At 40.6% G+C, this 13,006-nt stretch overlaps 1 protein-coding gene across 1 annotated transcript; it reads right to left on the minus strand.

The window, feature by feature from the left end:
• Position 1: 1 nt before the first annotated feature.
• Positions 2 to 9,401, minus strand: oxnad1 (oxidoreductase NAD-binding domain containing 1). The gene is made up of 8 exons (XM_035183402.2): positions 9,264 to 9,401; positions 8,651 to 8,766; positions 7,313 to 7,379; positions 7,103 to 7,206; positions 4,881 to 5,022; positions 2,978 to 3,223; positions 2,662 to 2,770; positions 2 to 2,480 (listed from the first exon to the last, which is right to left on the minus strand). The coding sequence occupies exons 2-8, from the start codon at positions 8,758 to 8,760 to the stop codon at positions 2,323 to 2,325; spliced, it is 936 nt and encodes a 311-aa protein (XP_035039293.1). The 5' UTR covers positions 8,761 to 8,766; positions 9,264 to 9,401; the 3' UTR covers positions 2 to 2,322.
• Between the last annotated feature and the right edge of the window lie 3,605 nt (positions 9,402 to 13,006).

The raw sequence follows: 13,006 nt of genomic DNA on the forward strand, positions 1-13,006 counted from the left end.
ATCGACTCAGTTTCCTTTATTTCCTTTAAATGTCACGCTACCATCATAAACCGTTTTCCTCATACGAGGAAGAAATGCAGAAATGACTCAAATGAGTCTCAACGGCGCCGCCCCCACGGAGAGACAACAAGAAGAAGCTCGCAACCATCTCCGAGGGACGTTCAGTGATCCAAGCGAATCGGAGACCACCTGGAGGTTCCATTACAGTGCACCATGGGATACTCACTCCACCCTGGGATGGGAAACTGTTTCATGGGTATGTGGATGTGTTTGCATGTGATAGTGTAAATGAGTAAAACAGGCCGGGACACTGGTCCGTATGTGGGAGAGACGCGTTCAGCTTCTTGCTCTAAAAATACAGAGAATGGTGTGAAGTTTGCATGAGAGTAAAAAACGTGGAAACAATCACTCCATTGTAACTCAGTCAAACGACTCCAACCTCTTCCAAGTCCTGCAAATAAATAGCTCTGAGGTATTTCACTAAGTATATACACACGTGGTTTGACACATTTTATCAAGTTAGCATCAGAGGTATTTGTATAAATGAAAATCACTCAAACACTTGGGTGCAGTAAAAACAGAACACGTTGCTATTGTTTGCACTGATTCTCTGTTCTAGAGAATTTAAAGCAGTAGTTTGACATTTTTTAAAAATTTGCTTATTTGCTTTCTGGCAAAGTGTATAAGATCTATTCTAAGTGTTAACTAGAAACCGGGAGAAACCACTGGCCGGGATATTTAAAGACACATATCTCCACCAAGGAGGTTTTAAATCAGACAGACAGGAGTGAAAACAGCCTATGAGGAGTAATAAAAATGGAGCTTATGAAATGCTTATGAACTGAAAAAGAGTCATGAATTATTTAGTATTTAGATTTTTAAAACTTGCATGTTTTAAATAAATGTCAGTCAGGTGCTTTGAATAATGGATGGAGACACAGCACAGTTGATTATCTGAGCGATACAGTTTAAAAGAAAATGGTAATGGTACCAAATGTGTTTTCATCCCCTCCATTATTAATTCTAAATTAAAACCTCCATTTTTTTCAGTTATTTTGTGTTACTTCAACACTTAAGGCTGTTTACCCTCAATGATAAAAGCCAATTTTGTGGGAACTGATAAAACACGGCTATGTTTCCATCACATTAGAGCTGTTTTAATCAAATCAGCTTTAAATTAATCAAATCACATAATTCAACATTCAAATTTGACCACTCCTGCTGTATATTAATTTTATCAATGTATTTTTTCACTCCTGTTGTCAGCAGGATTACACTAAAACCCACTGAAAACATATCAAAACTTAAAAGGAGGATGGGACATGTGATTTTTTTTTTTATAACATTTTCACCATTTTCCCAGGGAATAATCCAGACATCCTGATGAGAACAATCAGGTTTATTTAAAGAACTGATATCAATGAGAGTCGTCAATTTGTGTAAAGAAAAATGGCAATTTTATGAAGGAAGTTATGTGCTGGATCTGGGTGACTGATTTCCTGGAAATTTATCATCGACACATGACCCCACATAAAAGTACATAACTGTCTGCTTGACAATGTACGGATTAATAAACAAATGAGCTTCAGAGCTTTCTGCTTGAAGGCAGATTTAGTTTCCTTTTGAGCCATAAAAGCAGTTTCTCACTGTTTACTGTCTTTATGCGAAGCTAACTGGCTGCAGGTTTATATTTACCAAACACAGTGGCGTCATTTTCCCATATAACCCTTGGCAGGAAGGCAAAGAAGTGCATTTCCCAAAATGTCAAACTAATCCTCTAAGACATGCTTGCATAGGTTAATTGGTGCGTCAACATTTAGGTGACAATTCTGTGTCAAACTAAACACCACCTATTAATCTGTTTAAGCAGAACCTCAGTGGAGGCTGATAATATGGAATCTGAAGTAACGTTTCAAAATGTGTCTCATGATAATGAAGGGGACACAGACGCTGGAGATTTGTTGCATGTTTCAGACAGTGAGGAGGAAAATGTCTTTAAGTTCTACTGTCTTTTTCAGTCTTCTTGTTTTAAAATGATGAGAAATAAAACATAAAATAAAATCCGCCCCTGGAGTCAGCTGATAACTGAAGCGTGGGCGGTCCCAGAGGTTCCATTGCAGATCAGACACAGGTTGCAGCAGCAGGGATCAGAGGATGAATTCCCTCAGCTGCTCGAGCTCTCACATTTATGTCCACAATTGCTGGAATCTCCCTGTTTCTCTCCATTCTTGCCACACCCTGTGCGTCCTCCCCCTGAAAACTACAGCAGGAAACAAGAGCCACGAGGACAACCCTGTGGATTCCAGCGATCTGTCGGAGGTTCTACCACCACTTCTCGAAGAGGATCCTGTCTTTCGAGAGGCCGAAGTCCATGAGGGTTTTGGAAATGGCTTCGATCATGGGCGGGGGTCCGCACAGGTAACACAAAGTCCTCTGTGGGTCCACATGAGCCCGCAGCTCCTCCTCTGTGATTCTCCCCTCTGCGGACACACAGTTAATCAAGAGTCAGTACCCAGAGTCACCCAAGTGGAGATTTGATAGTTTCTGTTCTACATGATGACACAGATAAATCAACAAAGACAGACTGTGCTGCAGTGTGACAGTCACTCAGTCATCCCAGCTAAACAAAGAAAAGTATGTGAGTGTGTGGGCTTTGCTCACGGTTGATGAATGGCTGGACGCGTGGGTCGGCATCTGGGCTCTGTTGCGTGACGTGGAAGTCACAGGAGAACTTGCCAGGGAACTCCCGACACACCTCGCTGATGGAGCTCTGGGAACACAGAGGTTCAGTCTTAATGCATTTGTTCCATCCATACACACTGCAACCCACCTTCCTTTGAATAGCAGACGTACATGTGAACAATGTTGAATACATAACTCGGATATTTAAACAAAAGAAAATCAGCAGAGTAAAAGAGTGAAACGTTTCCTAAAATTCCTCCCACTGATCTCGCAACAATGTGAGGCAGGCACGCACCTGGAAGAGCAGCTCGTGGGTGTTCTTGGCGCTGTAGCAGAGGTGAGCGGAGCCGATGTTGTAGTCAGCGCTGCCCGAGGAGTGGTTGAGATGCTGCAGATCTGTGGCGTGCAACAGAATGGAGTACAGAGGGTTGATCCCGACGCCGCCAGCCACCAGCAGCAAATCCACAGAGGGATCAGAAGGTGTCGGGTCAAAGAAGAAGTCCCCGCCAACACGCATGGCCACCTGGGAGCCCACTTCGCACTGAGATGTGGGAGGGAAGAGAAAACATTCAAAATGGAGAAGAAAGATGCAGCAAAAGGTGGTGGCTACAGACGGTAAGGAGATGGACACTTAGAAAAAGATTTGTGAACTCAGCAGCTGAAACCTAATTTTTTCTAAGACATGAGAAGTAAAATCTACATCAAGGACATTTTTTACTCAAATCTCAGAGGCCATCGGCAATCGTTTGACGACAAATTAGCATCTGGTGGCAACGGCCAATATTTTGGGGCTTTCGTACACCATTTACAGTCTGAGTAGCAGTTTACTAATTTACTCAAGATGCAGGAGCTCAAAGCAGTTTATTAGAAAATGATGCAGAGTCAAGAGAGGGAAACGTAGTTTCACCCAATGGATTAAAAAAGATACAATGTTACACCGCTATTACATTTTGCATAAAGAATTTTTCAATATTTTAATTACTTTCTTTTAACTTTTATATATCCTGTCCTCTTCTGAGCGTAACTGCATTTTGAAACATCTGCTTCTAATACAGTTCTACTTGAGACCTTCCACACGAGCAGTTTCAATCAACTCACTAAAACCCCCTAACTAACCCTTGACAGCAATTACACGAGTGAAACACTTCAGAGATTATGGGCAAAAAATGTAAAACTAGAAGCAAAGGGAAAGAATCATTTTTATGGCTGAATTACCCAAATAGTCGATTAAACTCAGTGCTTCTGCAGGGGAAAGAAAGGAAATAAGAAATCGGAAAATATGACTTGCAATTTTTCTTCTGATGCTTCACCTGTATAACAACCAGTGGTGTGATTATGCAGAAGTATTCGTTCTCCAACTATAGCACAGCCCCTTCTCACCCCCCCCCGATCCTGTTGCTCCACTCATTAGCTTTCTGCATCTCTTTTTCTAACACTCACACCTTGGAATGACTTCACCTTCTCTCTCACACACACAAACTAACAACTGCAATCTTCCTTGTTCATGACCAAATCTACTTTCTGAGAATATTCCAACTCCTGGAAGGAAGCGAACCTAACAGGTAACTCGAATTACTTTCATTTGATCATGAGCACTGCTATACTTCTTTTACACCAAAATCAGCAAGTATACAAAGGTTTAAAAAACAAATGCAAGTAAACATTCTTAAAAAAAAAAAAAGGCCAATTGCCATTTTTCCATGGTGAGTCATGTTTGCCGTCACAAACGTGCCAGAAACTGACGAGCTCTCTCACTTGGGGTTAGGGGTTCTTGCATTATACAAAGAAAAGAAAAAAATCACTTTTGCATGTTGTTCCCAGGATGTTAAAAAATAACAAACACAAAAACGTTCATGGCTATTTACCAGCCGAGACCTAGAAGTTCAATGTGGGTCATAACGTTGAGCCGGAAAAGGTGTTCGTTAGTGTCTAGACTTAAAATAAATAATAAAAACGAAGAAGAAATAAGAACGGCGGATCGCAGCCGATATAAACCTGTGTCTACTGCAGAGTCATTTGACCCAGGAGTGAATGCTGATTGTGATTCATTCCCACTGCAGAGAAAAGCCAGATGTTAGCAGTTGTTAGTGGGTCTTTTGTCCGGTGGAAGAAAGGCTGCAGGAATATTGGGAATTAGAAATGGTTTATTTAATAAAATGTTGTGCATATTTCACAATGAGTGAATCCACTCCACTCACCACAGTGTGGACCCAGTGTGCCGGGGGGTGTTTGGTGTATTTTACGGCCAGTTCAATGACCCCTTCCCGCTGCAGCAGGCACGGGCTGGAGCACATGGAGAAACCTCCCACCTTCTCCACACCGGGGATGAACAAATCCACCCTGTACACACAACCGCAAAACATGATCGTCAGCTGATGATCAAGTCAATGATAATAAAATAGTACAATCTGTTAAATTATATAATATTATAATAACCTTCATCCATACAGCACCTTTCTTAACAAACCTCACTGAAAGAAAAATTTTAAATTCAAGAAGAATTGAAAGGAATGTCTGTTGACTGTATCATTACAATAAAAAGTCAGACTGTGGATGTGCTCTTATTCAATGTAACTGTATTGTAAAGTATAATATGTATTGTAATGACATGCACATGGTCTTTAAACGTAACTTAAACCACTTGGTTTAAACCATAAACACACATCATTTGAGCAGGAAAAACCGCTGACTTTTCAGATTTCAAAACAATAGTTAAGAGTAGAGTCTAACAATGTGCTGAACTGAAGGTCAACGTGTGAACGAAGGTGGAGTGGTGACCTTTGACCTTGCACTACAGGTTCCAGTGCTTCCAGAAAGGAAGAAGAACAAAACCAAACCAGATGGAAAGTTGCCAACTAGTTAGTGTATTCAAAGTGTTCCATTAACAAGAAGAGTGGACCCAACACCCCCCCCCCCCTCTCTTCAAGAGGAAAACAGCGATGCTAAACAGTCAGGCTCATGTTCCACCAACACAATGACCCACTGTTACACCAGAGAGAGACACTGACTCCACAACCCTCAGAGGCATCATAAATATGGATCTGCTCTGAAGACACATATGTTCCGCCCACCACAGCCTCCTTCTCCTTCTCCTCCTCCTCTTCTCCCACCTGGAGACCAACTACCAAACGCTACTTTTTTTCCAGAAACACTGGAAGTAAAAAAAATCTCCATCTATTTACATTCATTATCAGTTGCCGCAGGGCAGCTGCCTGCCAGTTTTATATCTCACCACCGCCCACCTACAGTATGGCTCCATATATATATTCTGCACGTGCAGGGTACACTAATTATCACTAGAAATACAGACTGGCAGACACAAACTTGGAATGAAAACTCTGCATTAATTAAAGTAACTTAACTTTGTACTAGTTTCGATCAAAACTTTTATTTGTATAAGATGTATTAATTAAAACCTGTTCACAGACCCTCCAACACAGCTCTGTTAAACAAATCATTGTGATATGATGGTCACTTTCATTTCAACACACTATGGAGCATTGTTTGACTTAACATCAACTATCATTTATTTTATTGTGAATGAACTTGTCTGACAATTACCACAGATACAAATGGAATTGCAATTAGGACAAGAAAAACAAACTGAGCTGAAACATCCCACAGTGTCAGGCATCGATCAAAAACATCGTCTCCAGCATCTTTCAAGTCAAAGCTGCAGGCAGATATTCGTTCAACCCGTCGTATACAACAGTTCAATTCACAAATCTTTGTGGAAACATGATTTTATCAAGTCAACAACTATTTGGTTTGTCCTTATTCGACAAAAGATTTTTAACCTTCCCTGAGTCGATACATCCCTTGATAACAAGTGTCTTCATTTTATCAACATCAGCTCTTCATGCTGACTGAAGTAACATTAGAAACTGTTCACGGTAAAGTTCAACTCCAGTAATGGAATATAAATAAAACACAACACTCACACCTTGTGGTGAGTGCAAGTAGTACAGGCACAATGAAATTAAAAAGTGAGCTCAGGTCTGGATATAAATTTCTGTTTCGTGAACAAAGTATTACAATGATAACTTTTGTTTAAAGTTTCACTGCTCAGAGACAAGATCAAAGAGGCAAATGTTGCATTTATGTCTCGCAGCTGAATTGAAAAACCTGAAAAACCTATAATTCATGTTTGTGCATTTTTATTGAACATTTACCTTGACTGCTAATCTTGTAGTGACACAATATAAATAGCCTGAATACAAATTGAATTCTCATAATGTATTCATTTGTCTAGGGAAGAGAAGTAACAAATTACTTAAACAATACGCATCTAAGCCAGAGGAACGGTCTCATTTCTCCTCATCTCCCTGCAATACCTCAGGCGTCACATGACAGTGTGTTCTTCAACCTGACAGAAACTGTTTAACAAGTTGGCTGAAACATTATGAGAGCCTCTACTCACCACTGTCCCGCTTTGAAGCTGAAGTTTGGATGGACGGCTATCCTCAAACGTCTCACTGTCTCTGACTCATTTATTATTCCACATACTTGCGCAGGATACAGAGGCTGTTTAGAAATTTTGAATAAGTTGATTGTCAAAGGATGCGTTATACGTGTTTGATGTAGTCATGTCACAGTTTACAGATACACATATTAATAAATATCAACTTACACTTTGTCTGGAGTTGCTTGCTGTCTTCTCCAGGTGGTCCATTTGTCTTTTGGAGGTCATGTTTCTTCTAATAAAGAATGACAGTTTTTGTCAGGTGCCTTGAAAGTCAAATGTCCTTTTAAAGAGTTAGTAAACAGAGACTGACAGCCTTGTATGACGAGGAACTTTGAAACAAACCTTTGCCCTCACTGAGCCAACTTAAAGGGCCAGTTCCCCCAAATGACCAAACAACAATTTTTGTAACTAGCCTCTTGTCCAATCCAGCTTTGTGGATAGTTTTGCTTTTATGTGTTCAAATAATGGGCTATTGACCTCTGACACCTGCTGCTGCTGCTCTCATACAAATGGAGGTGAGATTTTAAAGAACAGACAAATCACATTTGAAAAACACCTGGGTACTGGGACGACAACAAAAGTTCAAGTGGAACCTCAAAACATCGAGACAAATAGACAAACAGACTAATAAAACCCAAACTATCTGTGTGACTTTATTGTGTGTTCATGTGATGTTGGGATAATTGGAAAAATGGGTGGAAGCAACGACATGTTGGTGAAAGGTTGTGTGCACGAGTTGCTGACATCACTTGTAAAATAATTAAACCAATCAGCTCTAGGTTGTAGTTTTTATTGTGAACTTGTCAAATATTGTTGCAAACTGCAAACTTGTCAAACTTTTGTCACTTTCAAACTGTATATCCATTTCTCACAAGCACCAATACACCAGACTTTTAACCAATACAGACGTTTATATGATTAACATTATTATCTATATGCCTGTCACTCCTGATCCTTGTGTCTTTATTCTTTATGATTATAAAAATATTGGAGGTGTTGGTTAAACGCTCAAAACACATGAATACACCAATTTTGTTTACAGCCCCCATGTTTTTTTTCCACATTCTGACTTCAAAGCATGTGAATGCACAGTATGTCCTCGATTGAAATATCTACATTTGGGGCAGGGTAAACCACAAGTACTCGTCATTCTCAAGTCACCCATCATTAAACTTGCATCTCCCCATGTTCATAAACTAAGTATCAGGCTGGCTAGAGAGACGTGTTTCATGTAAAGACTTAACCAGGGACAGACTAACAACACGGCATGTACCAAAACTACAAGTTATTTTTCTTGTCTGGAAGAGTAGAGACATTTTTCAAAGTAAACTTTATTGTCCATTCTGCCATATGAACACCACAGAGACAGGATTGTTAAGACACTCACGTCTGAACCCAAATGTAAACATATGAGTAGATACATAAGTACACAACATATCACTACACAGTCAAAATCCAAATTCTGAAGATAGACACAACCGGTACTTCTCTGTAGAACCTCACCTTGTGATGGAGCTGGGCTGGACCAGCAGCCGGCAGCAGAGCAGACCTGCGGCGGGACCTGGGAGGCTGAGGCTTCGGGCCGCGGAGGACAAGAGACCCGGGACGCTCATCACGACCTGGGTTTGAGTCGGAGAAGAGCAGAGATCATCTGTCGTTAGCTGACAGCTGTCACTCACCTACACCACATGTGACTGAACCTTCTAGCTCGAGCCTCAGCTGAGTGAGCGGAGTGGACGTGAAGGCAGCATACACCAAACTCCACTTACAGAATGATCCAGTGTGTCCGCATCAACTACATAAACACCAACTACATAAACATCACCTAACTTCACAGGAAACAGCCTCAGTACACATGGATATCACTGATACTGATCACTGCCACAGCTGAAGGTGAAGAGAACAATGTTTACAACGTTACACACTGATCACAGACCGGTTCTGTGCGTTTTTGTAATTATTTAGTTTTGACAGGAACTCCTCCGTCATGCTGCTGCTGCTGCTGAGGGTTAGCACACTAGCTAACGCTGCTAGCATGTCAACGCCGGTGTTGGCTATTGGCCAAACAAACAGCTGTAAACTGTAAACAAACGAGTTGTGGCGCTTCGTCTCTCACCGACACAAGATGACGCTGTGATTCCGTCAAATGTCGTTCATAGTTTCATCCGCTATCTCCGGTGTAACCTTGGTTATGTTGTGGTTATATGACAGAGCTACGTCTCTTCTTCTGCGATGTTTTAGCGGCAGCCTGGCGTCTTCTTCTGCGGAGAGTTTGGCAATTTTAGTTCAGGTAGTCTCAGCAGCGACCTCTCCTGGACGAGTGGCCTGTCAGCAGGATGTAAACATATACAAGTAAACATTTTCATAAATTAAATACAAATTATAAATAAAATTGAATGGAAATTCAATTAAAAAAATTCTATATTAATATTGCAATTCAGGAGACAATAAAAAAAATATACAGAAAACCCTTTTAGAATCCAAAACCTCTTTATTGGCTAAGCGTGGGTTCACATACAGAAAATGGTTTACCATTGCTCTCAATGTACTTACATAGTAAACAGCAAAAAATAAAAATATATAGAAAAAAATGATGGATGAGGAATTGGGCAAATATAAAAAATAGACAGTATATACAAAGAATGATGCAAAAATAAATTATAGACAATATATACAAACAATGACAGATGAAGAATAGTGCACAAACTAAACGATATACAATAAATACAAAGAGGGTTGAATGGAAATGAATACATGATGATTCTAGTGTGTGCAAATCAGCTGCTCTGTATGTTTACACTGTACAAGTAGTACAATAAAATGTAGTGCAAGGAAATAATAAATATTATTCATTACTTGATTAACAACGTTTGTTCCGTTACATCTATGCACAAGTATTCAGGGTATGATAAGAAACTTTTATTGATGCACTTTAGTAAAATACTTGTATATCGTTTATCTTGTTTCTTGCAGTTTCTTAGTTTCCATTTAAATAATGTAGATTGTCACTGTGTTATATCTTTCTACAGCAACATCCTATTTAGTTTTGTGAATGTACAGTAGCTTGCTTCAGAATTATGCCGTCAAACTATTCTTGTAAGATGCAGTGTTATTCAACACAAACTCATAGCTGCAGATGAAGATCTCTCAGCTCTGACCAGGAGATGATATGAAAATTGGATAGGATGTGATGTTAAGAAAAAAAGTTCGGAAGTCTCTGGTCCAACTGGTGCTAATCCTGTCATTCCACATCGATTCATTCTGAGTACAAATCACGTCATGTTTGTATTGTGTTTTCTGTTTTCACCTCGTTGTCAACTGCTGCTTTGAGCCCATATTACTTTCCCATTTGTGACCAACTTCTCTGAATGAGCGCACATGACTTTGTCAAAATTATGGATTTAGTACATGATCCAAGCTGGAGACGGCTGAGGCTCAGACATTCACAGAGCGTTCAGACGTACTGGTCTGCAGGCCCAGGGATGTTTCCCAACCCCCCACCTGCTTCTGAGGCTCAAATATGAGAACAAAAATCTGAGCCCTCCTCTAAACATTTAAAATCCTGAAGACCTGAAGCAAGAAATTAAACTGAACCCGGGAGTTGTTCCAGCCACTCAGTCATGCTGGGTGAGGCTCTGCCTAACACACGTCTGTCTGGAGAGGGTCTGGTGATGGATGGTTGGATTGCCTTGCTGCCTGCAGCCTCACGGTAACAGCATAAACCGCTTGGAACCTGATGAAAGCTGTGCAGCCAACACCGACCCAAAAGCTGCCTCAACAAGCTGGAGCTGCGTCTGCAAACCAGGAAGGAGGTCACCTCTTCAGAGATTATTACTGAGCCTGAAAAACAGACAGGAAGGGGGAAATTGCTCTGTTAATTCTGTAAACTGGCCAAGTGGAGGTAAACAAGTCAAAGGCTGTCCCCTTTAGTGCACATTTACCACTTACCTAAACCAGGATCTCAGAAGTTATGTTTTCAGCCACATTAGGACCAGGCTTTGGTCCCCATGAGGTCAACTAGTCCTGGTTCAGTGTTTATGCTGGAAAAAAGGTCCGAAGGAGGTAAACACACACACACACACAACACACACACACACACACACACACACACACACACACACACACACACACACACACACACACACACACACACACACACACACACACACACACACACACACACACACACACACACACACACACCACCTTGTAATGTAAAAACAATGCATTTGGCGCCATCTGGTGGCCAAATAACAGAGTGAGTTGTTTTGTTGTGAGGAGCAGCCCGAGGCCTCCTGTCAGCTGCTTTCTCTGGGAGTCACTCTGGTCAAATTTGATGTGTGTTGATGTCAGGTTTGGTGGTAAAATCCTCCTAATGCAGCAAAACAGCACGGTGTTTATAAACTGATGTGAATGATGCAGTGCAATTTTCACACATCTTCACTGCTTTAATGGCGGTTAGGCAGGTTACCTTCACAAAGTATGTTGCTATAGTAGCTGACACAGAGTTTCCATCATTTCTGAGTCAACTAACTGTTTTCTGAAACAGGCCCCAGAACATGAGAGGTAGCTGTGGCACAGAAGTGGGTCGTCCACTAACCAGACGGTCGGAGATTCAATCCCCAGTTCCTCCAGTCGATCCCCAGTTCCTCCCGAAGTGTCGTGCCTCACACTGTGAAAGTGTGAATGTGATTTGTACTGTGAAGCACTTTGAGTGGTCGATAAAAAGCAGAGAAAAGTCTTACACAGGTTAAACACAATCCTTTTTGCATGTGTTCCCTGTTTCATCTTAGCATGCTGCGTGGCTAATCCAGGGAACATCCAAAGTATGGAGCCCAGATGACCCCAGAGGACGAGGTTTGATGTCCTCCTCACCTGCACCAGCCACATCAGCATCAAGTCAGAAGACGTCTAGGTAAAGTAGCTTTTTTGTCTTTCTTGTGGAATACAAACCCTGCAAGTCATACTCATATCAGCATTGCTTTTGAAATACTGGATAAAATGTCAAATATTATATTGATAATTATTGCAACTGTTTTCAACAGGACCACTAATCCATGCAGCTGGTGATGTGGAATGATCCAGATGGGAGATCACTATTCGTCCTTGAAAAGCAAAGCTGAATCGTCGTGCCACAGGCACATCAACCTGTGTCAAAAATCTGTTTATGTATATTATATATACAAAATAAATACAGCAAATCTGTTTAATGTTTCTTTTATTATTGCACTTTTAATTTCAGTGGGAAATATTAATATATTCATTCAAATATTAATAATTGCAAATAATCGCAGCGTCCTGGATATGTTTCTCAATAAAAAAAATTGTGAATAAGAGATTGGCTTGGGAGGAAGATGGAGTGTTCGGAGAAAAGCCAAACAGACACGAGAACCCAGGCACCCTCTTGCTGTGAGTTTTACATTGGCTTCCACTTTATTTTCACCCAACCTTTTGAAACACACTGAACTACCTTAAGAGTTACACCAAATGAGTGCTGGAATAATATATATATATATATTTTAACTCTCTAGCTTTCAGATCAAGTGTTTAGCTGAGATAGAGAGTTCAAAACAGGTCTTGTGGTAGTGTTTCCTTAATATAATATAATAATATCTCAGCAATGGAAAATATTAAAATGAAAATGAGGATATTGCACCAGGTTAGTTTCAGTTTAAAAGTTAAGGTTTAAGATTAGGCACGTGGTGGTATCGGGTTTATGATCAATGTGCTTATAAATGCAGTAACCAAACCTGTGGGTGTGCACTTTTTACACGTGTGTGTGTCTGTCTTTCATGAGAATGGCACTTAAGAGAAACACCACAACAAATACAAAGGAAATAACCAGTAAGTGTTGGATTC

The sequence above is a fragment of the Hippoglossus stenolepis genome, chromosome 17 (genome assembly GCF_022539355.2).
Source record: "Hippoglossus stenolepis isolate QCI-W04-F060 chromosome 17, HSTE1.2, whole genome shotgun sequence".
NCBI lineage: Eukaryota > Metazoa > Chordata > Actinopteri > Pleuronectiformes > Pleuronectidae > Hippoglossus > Hippoglossus stenolepis.

Excerpts from the sequence above, each read along its gene's own strand:
- oxnad1 (XM_035183402.2), bottom strand. The coding sequence starts at position 8,760 with ATGAGCGTCCCGGGTCTCTTGTCCTCCGCGGCCCGAAGCCTCAGCCTC. Across the intron at positions 7,207-7,312 it reads CAAGCAACTCCAGACAAAGT|CCTCTGTATCCTGCGCAAGT; the intron begins GTAAGTTGATAT and ends ATTTCTAAACAG. Across the intron at positions 3,224-4,880 it reads CACACTGGGTCCACACTGTG|TGCGAAGTGGGCTCCCAGGT; the intron begins GTGAGTGGAGTG and ends CCCACATCTCAG.